Consider the following 22,424-nt stretch of genomic DNA (forward strand, 5'->3'; position numbering starts at 1 on the left):
CTGCGCTGTCTCAAAATACCGACGGACCTCGGAAAGATTACATACATGCATTTACGAGACTCACCAAATTTGTCTTTGCCCAGGTCGCCTCTCCTGCTTGAAACCCGTGGAACAAAGTTCATATTTTCGGTCTTCATTCAACATTGCCGTATTGCACTACGTTTGCTTATGTACAGACAAGAAGCTTTTGACTAGCGACTTTCACACTCAGCAGGAACTGCAGATCAAATTTACTTTGGAGCCGGGCAGCCATCGGGTTTCTTGCATTTCTTCTCTCGAACGCAACCTCCGCTCTGTAGACTGGGTTAGTCTTGTCCTATTGCTGGATGAGACTGCCTACCTCAACTCGCAAGGTTCCCTCCTTGCAGTAGCATCCTGAAACACATTGCGCTGTGCAAACTTCGACCGGCTCTCCGAAGGTCTCGCAGGTAGGGTGGCACGCAGATCCGCACTCGAGAAAGACTTCCTATCGCCCAGACCATGATTAGCATCGATTATCTGGAACACGATTGTGAAGAGAAAAGCTCACATATTTTTCGCAAGGCGGTGTGCTGACAGCCTCATACGCCATGGCGGAAGCCATCAGGGTGGCGAGAACGACATAGAGCTTCATTGCGGTCAAAGTAGGGTTAACCTTAGAGTCGGTGCAAGGCAAATAGAGTAAGCGAAACGGATCTGGTTTCCGGATAGTCAAATTCGAGGCAGAAATGGCGTGAGAAGCGTGAGAAACCCCCACAACTTTATACGTGAGCTATCGCCACCATCTCATGAGCGTGGAGTACCCCGGTTCTGCACCCCAGACACAAAACCCAGAATACGAGCCATTCCTTCGAGGTTAGCCAACCAACGCACCAAACGAGAGACAATTACATATGTCAAGTCCTTACTTTCCTCACCGTCTCGCAAACATTCGGCTTCTGTTGAAGGGATGACATTCGTGGACGCTTATGCCAAGCGCGCCCAGGAACGAGCACTGATCCAGCTGGATCATCGGCATGGAACATGCCCATACATCAGACGGAGAACGGGCAGAACCCCGCAGAGGCAAACCTGATCATGTCCAAGTCAATGCGAGGGATCCGAGTACCGACAAGAGCAGTGAGCGTCATTTGGGCCGCTGGAGCCGAGGAACCGGGTTTTGCTCGTTTCTTTGTTCGGCAGAGCGAGGGACTATTCTGCTATTCTGGGAAAGATATATCGACGCATTGGGATGTCTTTCATTGCAAGTAAACTGCAGACGAGTCTTGGTAAGGCCTTTGATCCTTCCTGCGCCCGTGTGAAGGAATCTATCCTTGACTACTATTATTACGAGAGGAACCCTGGACATACCCGCCTCCCAACCGTTTCATTTCCTCGCTCGAATCCTTCGTATGCCACAGCGCGGTCGCTTTCATATCTCTTGTGCGCGCCCCCATTTCCAGCAGAAGCCTCACAGTGCCCAAATCAACGCTCGAAATCGCCCACTCGAGCGGATGCTCCTCCTGCGAGTAAATCCCCTCCTCGGGCCCACAATAGTCATACCGCGAATTATCCATCGTGATCTCGTTCCGGAATAGCATGCGCAGCACCTCCTCTTGGCCTTTCCACGCGCAGTATCGCAGCGGCTCCAGGGGTGCGTATTCATTGTGAATTTCAGACGGATACATTGCGCCGCGTTGAAGGAGCTCAGCGCCATCAACCCACCCAGTTCGGATCGCGGAGGCGAGGGGCGTATTATTGTACGTTTCGTCGTAGGTCTGAACGACCCTGGTGTGTTCAGTGGCAGCGTTGTAAGAGAGCAAAAGGCGCAGAACGGCGAGTTTCTTGTCGTGTCTGGTTTCGCCTCTATCTTCTCGTATGGCAACCCACGATTGCTCGTCGATCTGCGCAAGAGATACGAGTCCGATGCAGACCAGAGGTTTGCGAAGAGAGGCGTTCGCGCCGGCATCCAAGAAGAGTCCCATACAACCCAACAGCGCGCGCTGGGTCGCTCGGATGAGCAATTCATCGAGGAACGAGAGGGATTCTCTGTAGGTGGAACAGAAAACTGATTTCTGAGGCCGATGCGATCGAAGTCTCTGAAGAAGAACGGTTATACCTTTCTAGACGAGGTTTTCTGGTGCGCTGCAGATGAGTCTCTCGATGGGGTTGTTGAGGATTATGGACTGTCGGATATTGCAGGACCATGATTCTATGACATTTTAATTGGGGCTTCTCTAAGAAGGAAACAAAGGGAACATCTGGAGAATAGGGCAATGCACTTGAGACAAGGTGGAGGCTGGCGATCTCACGTTTCCATTTAGTCGGGCATTTCCAGGCATAAATGTCTGGGGGTGCGTTGGCGGGGATGAGGAATGGCGCTGACCAGGCTGGAACAGAGAGATGGGAGAAGATGAGCATGTGGAGCTCGTAGGGCAGCGCAGACCAGCTCATGGTCAGGGAATCGCAGTCTTCCAGATTATTCAGGCTCCTTTGTTTGGCTGTGGGAGAGACCCCGCTCTAACCTGCAGACTGGCCTATAACTGCAAATCAACTGCTGAGCCATCGATCATCTGGACCGCAAACAAAGAGCAACCCAGCGTCGCGATGGCTGTGTCTGGCGCTCTTTGTCCTCATCTTCGACCAGAGCAGCCCTGCGCGCGACCTTCGGATTTCTTTGATGAAACGAACAATGAATGCCCCGCCAGAATTAGCAGAAACCAGAGCTGCTCAGCTTATATGTTGCGCCATGGACACCCTGATTTTTCCAAGCTCATCCTTCATCTCCTCTATCCAGGTTAAAAATACACCACCATGGCACCCGGCACCACCCTTCCATTCAACAGGCAGCTTCCCCCAGAAGTCTGCCGTCTGATCTTCGAGTTTGCCGTCGGAGGCAAGGTTCGCGAGGGGACATATTTCTACCCTGAGCAACTGAAAGGATGGCGCCTGGTGAACAAGAGCTGGAACAAGTACTTGACCCCCCTCTTCTTCAGCAGCTATGCCTTCCATGGCAGCCCCAACAAGATCGCGACACTATGGCGGCTACTGCGCCTGGTCGCCACTGATCCAGACAAGGCCGCGTACGTCAGGCAGCTGACCTTTACGGCCATGGAGTTGGATGAGGAGTTCAACCCACCGAATGCCGCAGATGTTCTCTTTGACATCTATCGCAATGTCGTCGATCCCTGGTTCAACAAACCCATTGCAGACGTAGCCGACCTCAGCGTCGTGCGCCGCCAGCTCAACGAGACGTATCTCGCGCCCGACGGCAGGCTCAGGCAGGAAGTCCGCTCCAAGGTTTCCACTCTCCACTACCGCACTCTCCACCAGAAGAACCGAGACTGGCTTGACGGGGTGATGAACGACATCGGCTTTAGCCAGGCTGGGCGTCTCGGCGAGGGTATGGATCAGCGCGCAGACAGGCTGCTCTTTAAGAGCGACCCCGAGTCTGGATACCAGTGCCCGCTCGTCGCGATCATTCTAGCCCACTGCCCAAAGCTCAATGAGTTGAACATGCAGGTCTGGCAGTCCAAGGATGACCCCTTCCTTGATGTGATCCTGGGCGATGCGACGAAGAGATGGCCTGGTCAGTCGCTCCCGCTGGTGACTCGGCCCTTGCAGCAGGTTAGGTACCTCGCCATCGCACCCAAGCCAGAGCGCACCCTCGTCGCCAAAACGACCAACGATCCCTTTGTCATTGACGAGCGCCGACCCTACATGCGTCTGCCGAACCTAGTCGAGTTCACCGCGCTCCACACCGAGACCACGAAGCAGATCCTCGACACAAAGACTCCCACCAAGATTACTGCACTTGCAATCAACGGCCCCAACATGGACAAGCTCCACCTCTCCAAAGTCCTCTCTCTAACCCCTCGCCTCCGCCACCTTACCATCTCCCTCTCAGGCGAGACGCGCATTTTGAAATCCAACAACCCGCGACCAACCTACCACGAAGGCCCCGCCCTCTACACGGAGCTCTGGAAAACCCTCTCCACCCTAAAGGATCAACTCGAATACCTCGACCTGCACCAATGCCGCATGCCCTACTACGACTACCGTAAGTGGTTCAGCGACCGCCCGGACGTGATCGTTTGCCCGCCGCTCCCGGAATTCACCAAGCTCCGCCAGCTTTCCATCGCCCTCCTCCTGCTCACGGGCTACAACTGCCCGCACGCTGCGAACCATACCAGCCTCTGCGCGCACCTCCCACCCAACCTCGAATCCCTAGGCCTCTACACCTTCGGCGCAGGCCTCCTCCACAAATACATGCCGGAGTACCAACGCGCCCTCGCGGAGCTCGTCACCCCCTCAAACTCCCCACACCTCCGCTCCGTCGTCCTAGACGACTACACGAACCCCGCGACCACCGAAGCAGGTCTCGAAGATGAGCATGAACTCCACCATACAAAGCTTGAGCGCGCCGCGATTCGCCGCGGTGTAACTTATAGGGTCGATGCAGCGCGGTGGCTGTTTTATGGTGGGTGGGAGACGCCCTTTGGGCAGGCGGCTGTGCGCGGCCGCTCGGAGCGCGAGTTAGTGTTCAAGGGCGGTCATAGGGATAATTGGCCCCGCTGGGTTATCCCAAGGGGGATGACGGTCTTTGGGTTCAAGGGGAAGTTGTATGATCGGAGGAAACCGGCTGTTGCGAAGACGAGGAGGAGGAGGAATTGAGGAGCTTGGTTAGGGGTTGCTGGGGAGTTTAGTCCTAGTTAGGTTGTGTGCTGTTTCTTTCCGAGCTTTTTTTTTTTCTTCGAGTTATTGCTTGTTCTGATTGTGATTCGCTAGTAAGGGGTATATCTGGTGTATTGCCTGTTTATAGAGGGCGGTTAGTTGGTTAGGTTCGCGTTCCTTGAATATATCTCTCATTTCGTGCATCTTCTATTCCTCGACATATCATTATCTCACCCAGACAGTCAAGGCACCTATACGTTTTTAATGTACTTGTCCCTGCCATCTTCCAACACACACGCAAGGGAACAAGGAGAGCTTCCACCGTAGAATACCCCTACCCTCGTTCTCCCTTTTCGTGCACTCCCCAAGTCCACGCTTCTCTCCAACGCCTACAGATAAAAACTTCCAGGGGGACCAACGTGCCCAAATCGCCGCATTCGATAGAAGATCAATGTTTATATCAGCTAAACACGACACTGGAGATACCACCCCAACCTGGGCCAGCCCAGATGTTTCACGACACAATGCTCAAGTAGCGAGCCACCAAGCCTCTACCTCCAACAAGGTTAGATACGATACAATTACGCATAGAGCGTCCGAAAGGCCGGATTTTCTCCCTATATCCCGGATAGCCATGAGAAAAAAGGCTAGCCGGTAGCCGATAATTCAATGTCCCTAGAATCTCGGCTGAAAAGGGCCAAGATGGTTACGGGTTGGGACGTCCTTGCTTTTGAGCGAGGGGTGTATGTGAGACCTGTAAAATGGATGTCAAATAAGGGGCGTAATAATAACTAACAACATCAAAATCGCCCAGTCCCCCGCCGGGGCGCAGGATGTTTTGACACGTGGTGCTGAACCACCCTTGTATGTAAGACAAGTCCCCCTCCGCATACGAAGTCTTGATCAGTTCAATGCTGTTTGCTTCCTTCGGCCACTCGCCAAGTTTTCAAATGGTGCTCCTCGGAGCCTTGAATGCCTCCCGTGCCGAAATTCCCTGGCGACTGCTGTTTCCTGACTGGCATCGGGAATGTTGGTACAAACCTACGAGAGAGTAAGGGACTTGTCACTCACCTGCGATAGGGCTGTTCCAGATCCCATCGAACACACCAAGGCGAGTATCATCATAAACACCAGCTCCGCAGTCGGAATATCCTCGTCCCTTGAGGACCTTGGAGTACTGTATGACAACGTAGGCACCCTTGTCTCCTCCACTTTTCCCTTGCTTCGAAGTACACCATGTACGCATGCACAGAACTCTAGTCAAATTCTGATTGCGATCATGATACTCCTTCACCAGTCGATAGTTTCCAGCAGGACCCAATATCACATGTCTCAAGGATACTCCCACTTCACTAATGCGTTCAACCCAAGGAACCATCCAACCTCGCCACTCCACACACCGTCGAACACGCGGTAGGACAAGTCTCCCATGCCAATGAATGACACTCCCCCCCGCAAACCTCTCCGCCGTCCAATCCCCACCCTCATGCCTCATTGTCAGAACCGTGCCCGGCGTATTGACATGCCCGATCTCAAGACTCAACGACTGCCCCTCGTCGAACAAGAACGCAGCTGGGTATAAGGGGACTAACGCCCTATATACCTTCCCCTGGATCACTTCCGACCTCGGAACATTTGGCTGATCGATGGCCCCCTTTTTTTTCAGGGAAGCCTGCGCAACTTGGTCGCGGTGCGAGAGGCGGAAGCACCCCCGCGCGAAACTGTCCATGGGCTCGCCGTGGTTGCCCGCAAGAGTAATGAGCTTACATTTAGCATCAATGGCGCGCAGGTAGATGAAGAAGTCGAGATATTGCGCGGCTGTGCTTACTTCGAGGTCGGGTAGGGGGTGCCAAGGAGTTTGAAGGACCCTGGGAAGGGGGTGTTGAGGGAGAAGTGGAGTGTTGTGAATTCAAGGCCATAGCCTTTTGTTTTGAATGTGGTGCGGCTTGTAATCGCTGGGGTTGTTGCGGAGAGGTTCTGGTCTGGCATCAAGTAAAAGACAGTATCTTCTGCGTCTGGCGGAGGGAACGGGGTTTCGGTCTCTCAGTAGATTGTCTCCTTGCCCTGGTGTCGTAGGAGACGAAGACGGGGGACATCAAGCATCCCGTTTCCCTTCTATCAAAGAGGAAGTAGTCGAGGAACACCCTCGGCATTTCAATATGCTCTGGCTCATAGAAAGCCCCGAGGTGGTTCCCCGTATGCCTCTCCAACCACTTATACTCCGAGGAGATCCCATCAAAGGCGCGAATGTTGCCCGCAAGGTGCAGCTCAGGATCCGTCCAGTTACCCGCTAGGTAAATAGGAACTCCAGTATCCTCCTAGCTTGCGGATGCAATCAAACACTTTCATCGGGATACTCAGTCGTAGCGAGCAACTCGGGATAATCCACCCGGTTAGCTGCGAGCTCCTCCTCAGTCCGCGACCCGTCCTGCTTCCCAGCCTGGTACGGAAGAACAACACTGCTGAGCCAGTGCGACTGGAAGTTGTTACTGTAGATACCGTCCTTCCGCGCCGCGTGATACATGTTGCACTGGGACTCGTAGGACAGGACGCAGGTTAGATGTGGGGGGTTCTGCACGGCTGCCCAGTAGCCGACCAACGCTCCATGTGTCGTAGAGGTCTGATCGAGATGGAACGAACGTGGTCAGCTTCGTATTGTATTGAAATGAATAAGCGAGAAGTATTTTACCTTGTCCTTCTGCATCTGCATCGATGAGGTCGGATCGCCCAGGCCAAAAGGGTCGAGCCTGCCTTGACTCCACCCGATGCCGCGCGTGTCCAGGCGGAGAAGAGCAAATCCATACTCTCGACACTACCTCGCAAACAGTACATGAGCCTTAAACTTCTGGCCTCCTTCGATGCGGAGAACGGTAGGAATAGGTTGGCGCATGGGGATGTAGATGTGCTTGGTGCGGGTGTAGCCTTGGACATCGGCAGTGGAGGTCTCGTATTTCGATTGGTCTGGCGACATCATTATATGGGAGATATCAGCTGTGAACGATGTCTTGCAATGTTGGTGGGTGTGAGGTGCATGCTGCGGGGGTTGTTGATCTTGGTCTGATTCTATAGTAATATAGAGTAGCAGAACATGCGGGGTGGTCAGGCATGTGGGGGCCCCGTTTCCCCAGTTTCATCCCCCGGGCCTCAACTTCCGTTGGGATTACGTGCTGGGTATAGCTGCAAAACAGCTAGGCCCGGATATGATTAGCTAGCAGACTCGGCAGGTCAGCCTGTACTTGTAGCTGCCTAGGTAGGCCTCGTTGGCCGCGAGCTGCGTCAATTGGCGCTGGCACCCTGCGATGTAGAATTGAAGAATACTATGACTGACGCCTATGCTGTCGTCGCTAAAGAAGAGAGTAGAGGGTAAAGCTAGCGGCACAACGTGAATGTAAACGAGAGGCTTCTGTGATCCTATACCCAGCCAAGTAAGCCCCAACCTAGTGCTCGTAACAGTCAAAGATCGTCTGAGCCTCCTTGAGCTCCTGATCCAACACCTCTCGATGCTTCTCCGACCGGACCGACAGGCTAATCGGAAACGGCTTGGGCGCAATGAGGAACCCGTCCGTCCACTGCGTCGCGATATCGACATTGACATCCTCCACTCGCATTTGCCGTCCGGTCGCTTGGTCAATCCCAGGCCCAATGTCGAATGCCCAAATGATCTTTGCGATGTTGATATCCTGCAGCTTTGTTAGCTACCTGCCCCACCACAGTCGTCGCCATACCGAATAAAAAAAAGGCAACAACGAGGACAGGAACACTCGTACTAGGGAGCTTTCCGCCAGATGCGACCCGGGGCAGATGCGCCTCCCTGCGCCAAATGCGTACGTCTTGCGAATGCCATCTGTTGCGTCGTCGGCATCTGGCTTAAAGCCGAGAGGGCTCTGTTCGTAGCGCTCTGGGAGGAACTCGTCTGGTCGGTCGTATAGTTCTGGATCGTTGTGAATTGCCCTGCCGGCGTTAGCGAGACTGCAGTGGGATGGGATGTAACTTGGAGTGTATGCCACCGTACCATGCGTTTGCTAGAAAGGCCGTCCCCGCAGGGAAGTGATATCCTTTGTATTCATCGTCTGCGGTCTGGCTTAGATACTTGATTCTATGTTGTCTCTGCCAAAGGGAGAGGAGTACCTTGGACCAAGACATGTGGAATGCCTCCTGCCGCCACAGGCCTCCAGCGCAGAACCTATGAAGTGTTGGTGACTGAAGCTATTATAGCAGCGGAATATAGCGAGGAGAAGGTGCTTACTTCAGAGACACAGTGTTTCACATAAGGCAACTGTGCGAGATTCTCGAAAGAAGGGGAATGTTCGATCCCACACACTTGGTCGACTTGCTCCTGCGCCTTGCGAAAGACCCTGGGATACTTGACCATTGCGAGGAGGAACGAAAGCAGCGTGGAAGCAGTTGTATCCGAGCCCCCCTCCATCAGCACCCCACCAATATACGCAATATGCTCATCGTCCAGCTCGTACTTTGCCCTGAAGCTCTCATCTAGCAACTGGTCCATGAAGCAATTGCGTCGCACGCCTCGAGCCCGTCGATCTTTGGCGTCTTGTAGCAGTTCGAAATAGAGCTGTCGCTGTTCCTTCCGGATCTGGCGCGCCCAGCGCCGCCAGGGGGAGACAAAATCCGGCAGCCGCTTGAGGACCGGAACGACATCCACGGGCGGGGTTGCGCCTGTTTCGAGGATGGCAGTGAATTGGTCCTGGACGTGGTAGAGGCGCGTGATGTTCGGATGGTCAAACTCGGGCCCGCGGACGCCAAAGACCGAAGAGAGAATCACTCCGGTTGAGTATCGGCGGATGTGGTCGTAGTACCGCGCGGGGGACTGTGCAAGTTGGTGGATGGTCAAGGTGGACTCTGCCTGTTGGATTGGCTGCAACAAGCGGACAGCAATGATGCTGACTAGAGCCTGGTATATCTTTCTCTGGTTCCGCCACGCCTGCCCGTATGGCATGAGGAGTAGGTGCACATCGTTGCGCGCGATAAGCTCGTTGCCGATGTGGTTTGGCGGCCGGCTTGAATAGATGGAGCCGCGCTTATCGAACAGTCTGAAAAGGATTGAATATGGATTGGAAGTTGGTCCATTGTCTTGGAGCTTGGGATTGCTTACTCCTTGACGTCTTTTGCCGAGTTCAAGACGATGAGACTCCCAGGGCCTGTTTTGACTGAGATTATAGGGCCATAGTGTTTTGCCCATTCTTGAAATCTGCAGCGATGATCAGTCATGTACCTGGCATAATGAAGCAATGCATCTTTAGGCTACCTAATAAAAGCCTTGCTGGTCGGCAGTTGGTGTAAGTTGCCTGTTGATCGTATGTTAGCTCGAGTCGCTGTGGGCAGGACGGATAAGCTCACCTAGCAAGGGTAGTGTGGGTGGACCAGGAGGAAGAAAAGGTGAGCGCCGAGCAGACAGAGCAAAGCGAGCCAGTTTCCAAGTCACCCAGGAGCAAAAGAGCAAGGCCAAGGCGACGATGATAGTTCCGCCAACCATGATGCCGGTTGAGCGTAGTTACTCCATAGCAGCAGGGGTTCATGGCCCCGGCTTAAATGTTTCCCAAAGATGGTTCTACCCCGCAGCCATGATCTGTGGGGTGATGACACCTCCCAGTCTGCCCCCTCGAAGGATCGACCCAGTCCTTGTCCTTGTCCCTGTTCTCCGCAGTCGACCAGTTTCCAAGACAGTGTTACTGTGGAGTGCCTGTCACGTGCCAAATGCGGGGGTTCACCTTCACTGCGACCAATTCTGCCTCACTCCTCCATGTTTTCCGCGATACCTCAATGACTCGAGAAAGAATGAGTGCTGTACACAAACGGAGCTGCCACTCCTGTAACAAGACCTTTTCCAAGGCAGAGCATCTCACCCGCCATCTTCGCAGCCACACCAAAGAACGCCCCTACGCATGTTCCATCTGCGGCAAGTTGTATTCTCGCAGGTTCGTGTTGCAGCCTGTCACTTCTCTCAGCTCTTCAACCTGACACGTTCTCTCCAGTGATGTTCTACGACGACATGAGAAGAGCCATCGCAATGCCTCGGTCTCAACGCCAGAGCACCCGGGTCGGGATACTACCATGCTCACCCCTTTCTCCCAGGAAACGCACAATCCCCCACCGTTGATCCCAGACTACTCCGCCAACGTGTCTGGGATATCTAGTCACTCTCTCGGTACCAATGAGCTTCAGTCGATAGATGCCCAGTCACTCCATGATCCCATCCTCAATATCGATTCAAGCTCTTGGTTGCTGGGGACTGAGCTGGACGTCGATGCCTTGGACTTTACATTATCGTCGGCTGTATCAGAGTGGGCGCAGCTACCTCCGCGTCCCTTCTCAGCGCGTACGGGCGATGTGTACACCTTGGATACGTCTACGCCAATACTTACAGGGGCAATGCCGACACATCCTCAACAGCAACCGGCCGACCACGTGAGGCAAAAATGGTTCACTCGGCTGACCGTCGAGGAAGGCATGTGGAACGCACAGTCGGCGTTCACCAACCGTGGGAGCTCCACGGGCCAGGGAATCGTCGCGGCTGACGAGAATTACCGGGCCGGCCTGTCACAGAGGCTCCAGCCTCGCATGCATGATGAGAGTCTCCCATCTTCTGACCAACTAAACCTTTTCGCGAACCTCTTTTTCAGCCGCTTCAACTCCCTCCTGCCTATCGTGCATTTACCCTCATTCAGACCCACCATGGAAAACTCTTTACTTTTCATCTCAATTTGCTCGGTTGGCAGCCTGTTCGTAGGATCCGCCTCTGCTGTTGCGCAAGGGATCCGTCTCTTTGAGCGATTGAACAAAGCGATTCTGGCATCCTGGGAGGCCATCTTGTCAAATAGCCCCTCTGATGCCTTGTCAATGGTGCAAGCCGCCGTTCTTGGTCAGACTTTTGCGATTCTATCGGGCCGTCCTAAATCCCTCGTTCTGGCAGATGTGCTACATGGTACAGTAATGGCGTGGGCCCGAGAGTCTGCTAAAACTGCACTTCAAGTACCGTCTGATCCTCGGACCTTGGACTCAACCAGGAACGATCTGGATGAGCAATGGAGTCGGTGGATTGATCACGAGCAGCGAAGGCGGGTGGAAATTGCCTTCGATATCCACGACGCGGAGCTCGCAAGTCTGTTGCACCACGAGCCTTTGCGTAAACATCGATTCAGTCAATACCCACGTGTAGCCTCTGATGCATTGTTCACCGCACCCACCGCGTCACGTTGGGCAGAGCTCTACAAGAAATCGCCGACGCAGAACTCATCATTCGTGATCCCAGAAGACCCTCTTCAGACAGCCGTCGCATACTCCAAGTTCTCAGCGTACGGAGCCCTGGAAAGTATAAACGCACATGTCATTGAAGCTCGGCGGTCGAATACTTTCGACGAACATGAATCTCGACGACTGTCAAACATGCTCATGCGATGGTGGAGAATATTTACCAGCCACTTCCACCACGAAACAGAATCCGACTCTTTCAGTTTACCGGTTCTGTGGCACTCCGTTTTCATCAGTATCTATGCCGATATAGACCTGCTGGAGCAAGCCATTGGCCGTGATGGCCAGGAGTTTGCTAGCTCCAAAGCCTCTCTCATCCGTTCATGGGCTAGCTCCCCGAATGCGAGTAGGTGTTTGGTACATGCGCTACTAATCCAGCAAAACCTTGAGCGGATGCGCGTGTCATCAGAGCCGGCAATCCACATACCTCGTGCTCTTTTCAGCGCAGCTTTGGCGTGGTTTTGCTTTACTCGCGTTGGTGGTCGACATGCGATCGACACCAACGCATTTGATGCGCCCGAGATCCAGCTGGTAGGGAGTTTTGCAGGTCTCCAAACCCCTCAGGGTCAAGATTTGAGCGACGCTGCTTTCGCCAACGTCAGCCACTTACACCGCTTGATTGATCTCCTGAACCGGTTCAACCGATGGGGCATTTCACAAACGTTTACCTCGGTTTTGTGTGCTGCATTGGAGAATAAGCAGAGTCCATGATTCGTGAGAACGGAGCAGCGCTAAGGAACCTGGTTTAGTGAAATACATGGAGTCAACACGGACGATTGTTGCACAATATCTTATGCCGTCCTTGTTGGGTCAAGTGCGCAGCCAGCGAACTCCATCTCTCGGAGTCTCCATCGACACCCCGCGGTCGTGGGCTGTAAGGTGGGGTACCGGGCGGGGTGACTCGCGGGGTGCACCAGCCAAACCCACCACAGCCATTAGCAATGTACCTCTGCGACTGGGACACACAAGAAATAATGCAACAGTGACTGGTTGCTGAGAATTGATGACTTCACGAGGCCTGAAACTCCACGCATCAGCTGCTGGTCCACGACCATTTCCTCGGCTATGCTTACAGAAATGGTCTCCGACTTCGCGGTTCTACCCAGCGGGGTTCAACGCTCTCCGCGGGGTTTCCCAAATAATCTCTCCTATAAGTGAGGGGACCATAATGGGAGGATGCGACTGTTTACCATCCACTTGCATCTTAACCCGCCATCATGCCCCTCTTCACCGAACACGCATCGAGTTGGCGCGATCTTAGGGCCGTTTCATGCTTCGCACCTGCCCTTCCTCGTTTAACCCCAGTGTTCGCGCCTGCAGAAGATGAGGTCCAGCGTTACGAAGTAGTCATTGTTGGGGTACGTCGACAGTACATGTCCCAAAACTTGCCCTTGCGTTAACCCATCGCAGGCCGGACCTGCAGGCCTCATGCTTCATCTGCTTCTAGCGCGATACGGCTTGACAGACAAGTCCTTGTTATGTATTGACTCGAAGCCCAGCACGCTCAAATCCGGCCAGGCAGACGGTATACAGCCTCGCACCTTGGAGGTCTTCAAGACATTGGGTATATCAGATGAAATCGAGAACGAGGCCTGCCAGATGTGGGAGTTCGCATTCTGGAACGCCTCTGAGGACCCGGCCAAGGTGATTGAAAGACGATCCGTTGTGCCAGAGGTGATTCCACCTGCGAGATTCCCGTACGAGGCGACCATCCACCAGGGACGCGTGGAGCGGATCATGGAGACGGATCTCCTCCGATACTCGCAGCGCGGGGTCTTGCGGAACACCAGGCTTGTGTCACTGCAAATTGACGAGAGCACTGATCCGGACTTTCCTGTGATTGCTGAGATTGAAGCCGACGGGGTGCCCCAAGTTGTTCGCACAAAGCACCTGGTCGGTGCAGACGGCGCGCACTCGGTGGTCCGCAAATCGGTCGGCCTTCCATTAGAGGGCCAGTCGCTCGATCATATATGGGGGGTTGTGGATCTCATTGTTGACACCAACTTTCCTGACATTCGCAGGCGCTGCGCCATCCACTCGCATGCAGGGTCAGTTATGGTCATTCCCCGCGAACGAATCAATACTGGTGAGTACATCACTCGACTGTATGTCCACATGCCTGGAGTTGTAGAGCCGGGAAGTGCTGGCACAGATGCGGACCTTAAGAAAGACGCCAAGGGAAACCGAAGCAAGGTGACACTAGAAGGAATCCTGAAGCAGGCCAAGGATGTGTTTGAGCCATACTACATTAGGCCAAAGAGGGATGATGCTATTGATTGGTGGGCTGCGTACCAGATTGGACAGCGAGTGTGTCCTGAGTTTATCGTGAAGGACTCTAGCGGTCTTGGTCGGGTATTTGTTGTCGGTGATGGTGAGTATCCCTGCCTTAATTTTGTCGAATTCAAGCTAATACAATCTAGCCTGCCATACACATAGTCCAAAGGTATGACCTACCTAATCAGGTTCTTGCTGAATTCTGAAAAACTGACGCAGCTTTACAGGCTGGCCAAGGCATGAATGTATCCATGATGGACTCATACAACCTCGCCTGGAAGCTCGCCTACCACATAAATGGGATAACCCCTCTTTCCTCCCCTCAAGGCAGCCCAAGCCCACTGCTCGACACGTACCACACAGAACGCCACGCAAACGCGCAACAGCTGATCGACTTCGACCGCAAGTTCTCGAGCGGCTTCTCGGACAAGGTGGGCACGGCTGAATCAAAATCTGGACTCTCGCACGCAGAGTTTGTTGACCTGTTCAACACCGGGTGTGGCTTTACCAGCGGCTGCGGCGTAGAGTACGTCGAGAATTTGGCGGTTGATAGGTCCGTCGTAGACGGTAGCTGCCCCGTCATCAGTGGCGATGACTTTCTGTCTGGTATCCTACGGCCAGGACGGCGCCTGCTGAATGTCAAGATGAAGAGGTTTGCGGACGGGTGGCATCGGGATATTCAAGATGGTAAAGTACCCCCTTCCCATGCTTACATACAAGGAAACCCACTAACAAAATCCATCATCCACAGACCTCCTATCAACCGGCCGCTTCCGCCTCATCACCCTCCTATCAACGGACCTCCTCGACCCAACTGGCATCTCCGCAACAGCACTTACCAAAGCAACAAACCTCATCCAACAATTCCCGCCGTCGCTCATCGAACAGATCATCATCTACCCCCGGATTCCTGGCGAGATAACATGGGAAAATATCCCTTCGTGCGTGAAGGAACAGGCGGAAATGTCGTTTTACAATGGTTACGAGCTTGAAGATGTCTACCGCATCTATGGTGTTGATCCCACAAAAGGCGCGATGGTTGTTGTGAGACCGGATGGATATGTTGGTACTGTTGTGGAGCTTGGAGACTCGTCGAAGGTGGAGCGGTTTTTGGAGAAGATTATCAAGAGAGTTGGTTAGAATTTTCTAGGTCTAATTGTTATTATCTGGAACGATGGAAAAGAGAAAAGGGGGGTCTCCTTGCTTTCCACTTTCTCTAAATGGCTGTTAGGATGAGTTGGCATAAGGTGGTGAAAGTAGAATGGTCCTCTTCACTTCTTAAGTAATTACACAGAACCTGGAAGCTAGACCAATCCCTGATTATTCTACGAAAAATGAACTGCCAAACTCGCTCAGTCTTTAAGAGATTAAACTCAGACCCGACCACCCAGTATCGTGGCTAGTAGTGTCCAGGAAGTCCCGTCATAGCGGAAAGCCTCGTATTCAGCCTCACAAGTGGAGCCACGTTACGTACGAGTCCAGGTTCAGTAGGGCGTGATCTGCAGCCCGCGTATACGAGGGGAAAGAGTATAAAGTGACCACCGCGGCCCATCCAAAGCCTACCGCAATAATACTCCGGTCGCGAATCCTCCTCCCCCACACAACGCAACATGCCCCCGCACCTCCCCGTCGAAATCCAAACCCAAATCTTCAAGGACGTTCTCACCTCCCTGCTTGGGAATGGGCTCGATTACGAAGACGATGGTAAACCCAAGTGGGACCGCAGCTCGAACGCGTACAGGGCGAGATACCTTGGTCGCCGCAAAGTGTTTGAGATGCGGCTCGTCTCCAAGATTGCGCGAGATGTCATCGATCCCATGCTGTTTAGGGAGATCAAGGAGCCGTCGGATCGTGCGGTCGAGGTGCTTTGCGAGATGATGGTTCAGCGGCCGGAACTCGCGAAGAAGGTCGAGGTGTTTGAGTTTGAGGAGAGCGAGGAGAGTGCGTCTGAGGAGGAGGAATCCGAGGAGGAGGATGAGGAGGATGATTCGGATTACGATTCAGATCCAGACTCAGAGGTCCAAAGAGAGCGAGCCCCGCCACCGGCAAAGAAACCAAAGCCCCTCGTCGTCGCCGCAGAGGATTTGAGCCGCAAGTTCCACGCCGATACGACAGGCACCTACGCCCGCGCCCTGGAAGAGAACAATCTGACCTGGCTGGCAAAATTGAATCGCAAATCCCGACCGTGGATCCTCCTCTTTCAACTCGCAAACCTCAGCAGCCTCACGCTCACAGTGCGCACGGACACCTTTGCCAACTTTGCGCTCTTCCTCCGTCTTCCACGCCTCGAGCGCCTCGAGTTCTCTGTGCTCGCCACCGGACCCAACGTGGGGACTCAGGAGAACTACGCCCCGCCCGAGGAGATGCTCGAAGCCATCATAAGCAGCACGGACCGACTTCGCCATCTCGAATTCGAAGACGGGAGCGGCGACGTGTTTTTCCCCGTGCGCCACGACGTCACCAAAGTAAAGCGCGTTCTCGAACGCGCAGGATGCGCCGAAAGACTCGAATACCTCTCCCTCATCTTCAGCAACAACCACGAGAGAGACTGGCGCGAGGAGCAGGAATTCAGCTACATGACGGGCCACTTTGGATCCCTGAGACATTTCACCAAACTCAGTGGCCTCGCCATGCAGATCGACGCCTTACTCGGGAAACCCGGCGAGAATCCGCACCTAATGCTTCGCGATGTCCTCCCCGAGCAGTTAGACCACTTCACCGGGATAAGCATGCAGGATTACTCCCAGCCCGACGAAGCCGAGACCCTCTGGGACGAGCCGCATCTCATCCCGCAGTTCCGGGACCTGGCGCTGGCGGCGAGGGAGTCGGACGGGGAGGATGAGGTTGGGGGTGGAGGTGGGAAGCGGTTGAGATTCCCGGAATTAACGTCCGTCAAGATGCATAGGTACCGCAAGGACCACTTCTACACTGATCGGGAGGCCCAGATGAAAGGAAGCTATGCGGACGACGATCCGACGGGGATTCTGGCGGATTCGAGGATTTACTTTGGGTGGGTGCGTGGGCCGTATGCGAATACTGGACCTGGGCCAGATTGAGGCGTATGTTTGTATGCACGTCAAGGAAACTATGAAGACTTGATAATCGAAGTTTTGAGTGTACGGTACAGGGTACGTATAGTTTGATGACGATTTCACCAAATTCCCATTCAAACGAGGTTATTATAAAGTGAGGGAAGGCACTCAGACTGTGCGGCTTGGTTTCAACAGGGATGTCCTGTTGGTATAGCCATAAACTTTGGATTGGATAGCCGACGTCAAGGGCCACAGGCGCTGGTATGAAAGAGGTGAGATACACAGTTTTGCTGTGAAATCTACAAGCTCGCGTGACCCGAATCTGTACATACGGGCATGATCCGTGCTGTGCCGAGGCAGAGATCCCATGAGCAGGAAAAGACAAGATTGGTCGATATTTTTGCCCCCCGGAGGCTGAAGGCCCGGCTGGGCTCGGTTAGGGCTGTTTAGAATGTAACATTGTATGGAGACCAGAGAGAAAATGGTTTAGTTGCCCACAAAAGCCCCACAAAACACTCTTGAGTCTGATTGCATGATTGGCTAACTCGAAGATTTGCTTTATCGGAATTTCCCGACCAAGTCAACTAGATCGTTTAGAGGAAAAGAGCAGCCCCTGACCCTGAGTTTAGGGGAAAACTCGATCAGCAGCCGTCCAGGAAGGATTTTCTTTGATGACTCTTAACTTGCTGACTCTGCTATATATCGTCTCAAGCATTGGATCATCCCTGAGAACACTTCTCATCGAACAGAGACTCGCTTGCTGTCGGATCTAGCTACCTAGTCCGTAGTACACCACCATGCGGAACACCCTCCTCGCACTAACGGCCCTCGCCACCCTGCACTTGTCCACGGCCAGCCAAACCCCCGGCCTATACGCAGACCCAGATACAATCCCCTCATGCGTGGAATGGTACGACAACAGCGAAGGCCTGACCTGCAAGGAACTCCGCGACTACTTCACCATCACCCCCGAGCAATTCACCGAGTGGAACCCCTCTGTGAGTCTCGACTGCGAGCCGTGGAATGAGTGGCAGTCCTACTGTATCGTTACGCAGGAGAGGCTCGATGATACGGCCTCGAGCTTGAGTTTAAGCGCGAGCGCAACGACAACAAGCAAGCCAGCGAGCACCACGACCTCAACGACAACACTCGGCCCGTCGCCGACAGCATGGACGGAATTAGGCTGCTACTTTGACGACCCCGCGCATCTCCCGCTCATGGAGACGCGCGTCAGCGCTGCAGACGACGCGCTGACGATCGCCAAGTGCCAGGACGCGTGCTACAGGGGCGCGTATAGATTCGCTGGTGTCAAGGGCGGGGACGAGTGCTGGTGTAGTCCGTTTGTTGGTGGAGAGTGGGCGCGCGATCAGGAGGATTGTGATCTGCCTTGCAGTGGCGATGAGAGGGAGATTTGTGGTGGGGGCGAGACGGTTGTTGTTTTTGAGGCTGAGCTTGAGGAGGAGGAAGATGAGGATGAGGATGAGTCGGTGGGTGGCTCGACTACCTTGTCTGGTACGACGTCAGCTCCCACTTCTACTCCTACGAGCGGTTCCATGGACGAGGCTGAGGATGCTGTTGATGATAGCCCCGCCGAGTCAAAGGCCTCACGGAACCGTGCTTTGATTTACTGGCGGTATTTTAATTTCTAGCCGGTGGGTGGTCTTTCCAGCTGGCTCCGAGCTTCTCAGGATTCGAGCTTCGTCAATATTCTCATATTTTACCGATGATCTCATTTAGCACTTTTTAACTCGCACCTTATGGTGTGGTTTGAGTTATTTCATGCGTAGCCTATCAGCAGCGAGAGAATATTTACATAAACTATGGGGCATGAAACTTCTGCAGGAGCTTGCGATCAAACTGGATATAGAAATACGTGTATATGGACGTATATATGCTTAGCAAACCGCTGTACAGCCTAGGAGAGCTCTGATCCCGCGCTTTGCCCATGGATCAGATTTTGCTTTTGTCCAGTGCCTAGCACAATGAGAAAGAAATTGAAGCTTAGTGAGCTTAGCGAGCTTATATTGCCCCGGGCGAGAATCTGGGTGTACACATCTAGTCAGCTATGTATTGATACAGGGCAAGGCAGGGCAGAGCTTCGCCACGGTGATCTCCGACTGGAGCGTAGTTATGCTGGTGCAAGTCCTAGTTGAACATAGTGCAACATTCGCCAGCAGCCGCGGAGGTGGTGGCCAGAGTGATGGAGGGAGAGTATGTCCTCGGTGCTGGACTAGTAGCCACCTTCTGAGGAGGAAAAAGAGAATCCCCTGATCCATCTCTGTTGGTATCTATCCCAATAGGTGTAGGCAGCAGACCTCCCATGCATGTGCTGAATTGGTATTTCCCAACAAAGGCAATGCCTTGGTCAGCATGTCGGGCTAATAACATTAGGGATGAGATAGCGCCCATAGATAGGGTAGGTTAGCTTGTTTCTTTCAATATCTCCATCACGAGTGCATCAAGGCACTGGTATCGTCACTATAGCGGCGAGATTGCAATCGAGACTCCATGAATGACTATCTCACACTGATATTGAGGCTCGCCAATGGCTTTGAGACCTGGGGCGACAATATATCCGGACAGTCTGAGCCCAGGATGACCCACCCCAACTGTGCTCGGACATAGCAGTACAAGAACAAGCCGGAGCTGATCTGCAGTTCTGGACACAACAGCGCCATTATTATAGCCGACGTTTAAAGCTTGATTAGTATCGAACTATGTGCATGTAGACATGATATAGATGTGGGCCAAGTATATGTGACTGCCCCGCTGATTGTCCCTATTGCACTTATGTTGGTGCCTTGACATCACACCTGTTATATTGGCTGGTGCAGTGGACCAAGCAGGCCATGTAGGATACTACTTGGACAGCTGAATGCTTTTAATTTAGTGTTTGTTTGGATGAGTGTCCTCATGGACACTTGCTTAAAAAGCCTTGACTAGTAAAAGTACCCAGTTCTCTCCTCTACTAACTCTGCTTGAGTCTTTATTTGCATGCATACAGTCTTGAAATGATAATGGGTGCAAGTACTCTACTATGTCTTATATTGTCATGCTTTCCATCATAATTTCTGTCCAAGTCTCTTTGGTTTAGTAGAAGTCTTGTCTCTGAAGCAGAGTAGCCTTGCTAGTACTCTTGTAAACATCCTAGTCAAGTACTACCTAATAGTCCTACCTGAGACACATGTTATTATATGGCTTGCATGTCATATCTCGTGTAACTATAGTATAATAATCATACTCCATGCCTCCTTACATGAAAGACCTAGAGGGCACGCACAAGTAGAATAGACGCGTGCACACCATCTCTAGTAGAGTGGTCCACCACCACTTCCTACGCATCCTGATACAGCCCATGCTGACCTGGTAGGGTTGTACGCATGGCATGGAGTGTCTTTTTCTCGTATCCCTGCCGTGTCACACACACTCTCTCTCTCTCTCGTTCAACCCAAACCTAGGGCTCTGGGTTGCCTACCTCATCGTAAGAACAAGTCCGAAGCGTCAAGCCTCCCTCGGACCCTCCTCGCGGTGCCGAGCAGCCCACAAGCCCACAATAGCCCTGCGGACTGACACTTGTCGTCCGCCGTTAAGAACGGTGCCCCACACGTTGACACCCACCCAGCTATCACTGCGCGTTATTCAACAGCATTGCAAACCCTAACCGCATTCCCCGCGCATCTTGAGCGCTGATGAAACGCAGCATGTTGATTCGATATGTCTCTCTCTCCGAGTGATTGTTGATACGCCGCTTGCGCCTACGATGCAATCAATAAAAAAAAGAGAGAAAAAAAAATGTCTAGAATAGGTTATAACCAGATCTGTCGGGTCTAGGGCCTACTCCCTGCGCCTTGTCCCAATCAGGAGAAATCTCAGCTGATGTAAGCTTACTTGGCGAGAGCCGAGTTGGAGGTCATATATACTTCCGAAGCGAAGCAACAATAGGGGGTCTGGCTTTCTGGCTGCTAGCAGAGAGCAGCGTTTAGGAATGAGGAACTATGGATAGATTGATGGAAGATAACAGGCGCGAAACCACTTGGCTTCACTGGCCGTGCGGTGAGATATGGAGTACGGCGTATCTATGTAGGTAGATAGCACCTCGCCTCGCCTGGCACACTTGGTCTGAGGATCATGGGCACATTGGGCAATGCGCACAGAAGCAATAGTGACTTGTCAGGAAAAGGTACCTGGCTACCTAGTCTACATACCTATCTAGCTACTTACCTAGCTATCTTGGACCACTGCCCAACCTGCCGGAAAGGGCAACAATTGAATAGTCACTCTCGCTTCGACTCATTTATCCTCACCACACAACGACCGCGCAGATACACAAGACACAGAAGGGGATTCGCTCCGGCCGGGTCCCGGATCCTCCGGCGCGAGGGGCAATGTCCCAGTGAGCAGCGTGCAGCGATCATGAGTGCGAAGAGCGAACCTGTGAGATACCTACCCTACCTGGGTAGTACGTAGACCAACAGCGTCGAGTCGATCCAGGAGAAGACGGGCGCCGCAGAAAGCCAGAGCCAGGGGCAGGGCGACAGAGCGGAGCGGCGCGGCGCCGTCTCGACACCGTCACGCAGTCCAAACGAATGACACGCCGCAGACCAGCTACCGCATCGATCCTAGAGCGGGGTTCAACAACAACGCGGCCTCAAGGCCTCAATCTCGAGTCGGTCGGCGGAATTCTCATGATAGGCTGGCTGGGCTACTGCTTCTCTCCATGCGGTTTCAGTTCAGCCACGCACGCACACACGCCGGCTGGACTCTAAATTATGCACCGCCGGACAGCGTTGCTGCCTGGTCCGGCCGGGGAATCTCCGGTTACAGCATGGATCGGTTGCGTGGGCGCGGCGCCGAGAGGAGGTGGAAGGTCCAATGATCGCGAGGCGGCCGATCGATCGATCGAGCCCACGAGCGAGTGAGCCCGCGAGTGCACAGGCGGTCGTCGGGTTATGGAAATGTAGAGATTAGGTTCGACATTTGCGTCGAATCTATGTTGTTGTCGGCGTTGCCAAGAGAGCGAGGTTGGATGCTGACGAGGCGCTTACTGCATGCCGAGTCACCAGGCGGGGGACCAATCAGCTGCCCCAGATCCCAGCTCGAGTCATGCCCACGGGCCAGCGTCTCCGAGGAAAATGAGCGTGGCTGCGAGAGACGCATAGCCGTCTGCTTAGCGGATGGTCGGCCTCGAGAGTGGTAAATTGGCCTGAAAAATGAGGC

At 53.5% G+C, this 22,424-nt stretch overlaps 9 protein-coding genes across 9 annotated transcripts; 5 read left to right on the forward strand and 4 right to left on the reverse strand.

Moving 5' to 3' along the window:
* Positions 1-1,286: 1,286 nt before the first annotated feature.
* Positions 1,287-1,943, reverse strand: BJX68DRAFT_263122 (uncharacterized protein; the record flags this gene model as incomplete). The annotated part of the gene is made up of 1 exon (XM_071044599.1): positions 1,287-1,943. One exon carries the CDS (start codon positions 1,941-1,943, stop codon positions 1,287-1,289), a length of 657 nt encoding a protein of 218 aa, XP_070903091.1.
* On the reverse strand, positions 1,728-2,911 carry BJX68DRAFT_229125 (uncharacterized protein). Its single transcript, XM_071038964.1, has one exon. It carries the CDS (start codon positions 2,410-2,412, stop codon positions 1,984-1,986), a length of 429 nt encoding a protein of 142 aa, XP_070903092.1. The 5' UTR covers positions 2,413-2,911; the 3' UTR covers positions 1,728-1,983.
* Positions 2,773-4,632, forward strand: BJX68DRAFT_263123 (uncharacterized protein; the record flags this gene model as incomplete). Its single annotated transcript, XM_071044600.1, has 1 exon — positions 2,773-4,632. One exon carries the CDS (start codon positions 2,773-2,775, stop codon positions 4,630-4,632), a length of 1,860 nt encoding a protein of 619 aa, XP_070903093.1.
* Positions 4,633-6,620: 1,988 nt separating this feature from the next.
* Positions 6,621-7,603, reverse strand: BJX68DRAFT_263124 (uncharacterized protein; the record flags this gene model as incomplete). Its single annotated transcript, XM_071044601.1, has 4 exons — positions 6,621-6,922; positions 6,976-7,252; positions 7,322-7,444; positions 7,502-7,603. The coding sequence occupies 4 exons, from the start codon at positions 7,601-7,603 to the stop codon at positions 6,621-6,623; spliced, it is 804 nt and encodes a 267-aa protein (XP_070903094.1).
* A 466-nt stretch (positions 7,604-8,069) lies between these two features.
* Positions 8,070-9,861, reverse strand: BJX68DRAFT_253066 (cytochrome P450; the record flags this gene model as incomplete). The annotated part of the gene is made up of 6 exons (XM_071042655.1): positions 8,070-8,312; positions 8,400-8,583; positions 8,645-8,702; positions 8,761-8,815; positions 8,879-9,683; positions 9,746-9,861. 6 exons carry the CDS (start codon positions 9,859-9,861, stop codon positions 8,070-8,072), a joined length of 1,461 nt encoding a protein of 486 aa, XP_070903095.1.
* A 547-nt stretch (positions 9,862-10,408) lies between these two features.
* BJX68DRAFT_229129 (uncharacterized protein) lies at positions 10,409-12,780 on the forward strand. The gene is made up of 2 exons (XM_071038965.1): positions 10,409-10,568; positions 10,626-12,780. The coding sequence occupies exons 1-2, from the start codon at positions 10,414-10,416 to the stop codon at positions 12,610-12,612; spliced, it is 2,142 nt and encodes a 713-aa protein (XP_070903096.1). The 5' UTR covers positions 10,409-10,413; the 3' UTR covers positions 12,613-12,780.
* A 3-nt stretch (positions 12,781-12,783) lies between these two features.
* BJX68DRAFT_229131 (FAD binding domain-containing protein) lies at positions 12,784-15,467 on the forward strand. Its single transcript, XM_071038966.1, has 4 exons — positions 12,784-14,272; positions 14,322-14,344; positions 14,403-14,862; positions 14,927-15,467. Exons 1-4 carry the CDS (start codon positions 13,330-13,332, stop codon positions 15,313-15,315), a joined length of 1,815 nt encoding a protein of 604 aa, XP_070903097.1. The 5' UTR covers positions 12,784-13,329; the 3' UTR covers positions 15,316-15,467.
* A 289-nt stretch (positions 15,468-15,756) lies between these two features.
* BJX68DRAFT_229132 (uncharacterized protein) lies at positions 15,757-17,400 on the forward strand. Its single transcript, XM_071038967.1, has one exon. The coding sequence runs from the start codon at positions 15,786-15,788 to the stop codon at positions 17,229-17,231; it is 1,446 nt and encodes a 481-aa protein (XP_070903098.1). The 5' UTR covers positions 15,757-15,785; the 3' UTR covers positions 17,232-17,400.
* A 411-nt stretch (positions 17,401-17,811) lies between these two features.
* Positions 17,812-19,417, forward strand: BJX68DRAFT_229133 (WSC domain-containing protein). The gene has a single exon (XM_071038968.1). It carries the CDS (start codon positions 18,005-18,007, stop codon positions 18,854-18,856), a length of 852 nt encoding a protein of 283 aa, XP_070903099.1. The 5' UTR covers positions 17,812-18,004; the 3' UTR covers positions 18,857-19,417.
* The last annotated feature ends 3,007 nt before the right edge of the window (positions 19,418-22,424 follow it).

Source organism: Aspergillus pseudodeflectus, assembly GCF_044049435.1.
Source record: "Aspergillus pseudodeflectus strain CBS 756.74 chromosome Unknown BJX68scaffold_6, whole genome shotgun sequence".
Lineage (NCBI taxonomy): Eukaryota > Fungi > Ascomycota > Eurotiomycetes > Eurotiales > Aspergillaceae > Aspergillus > Aspergillus pseudodeflectus.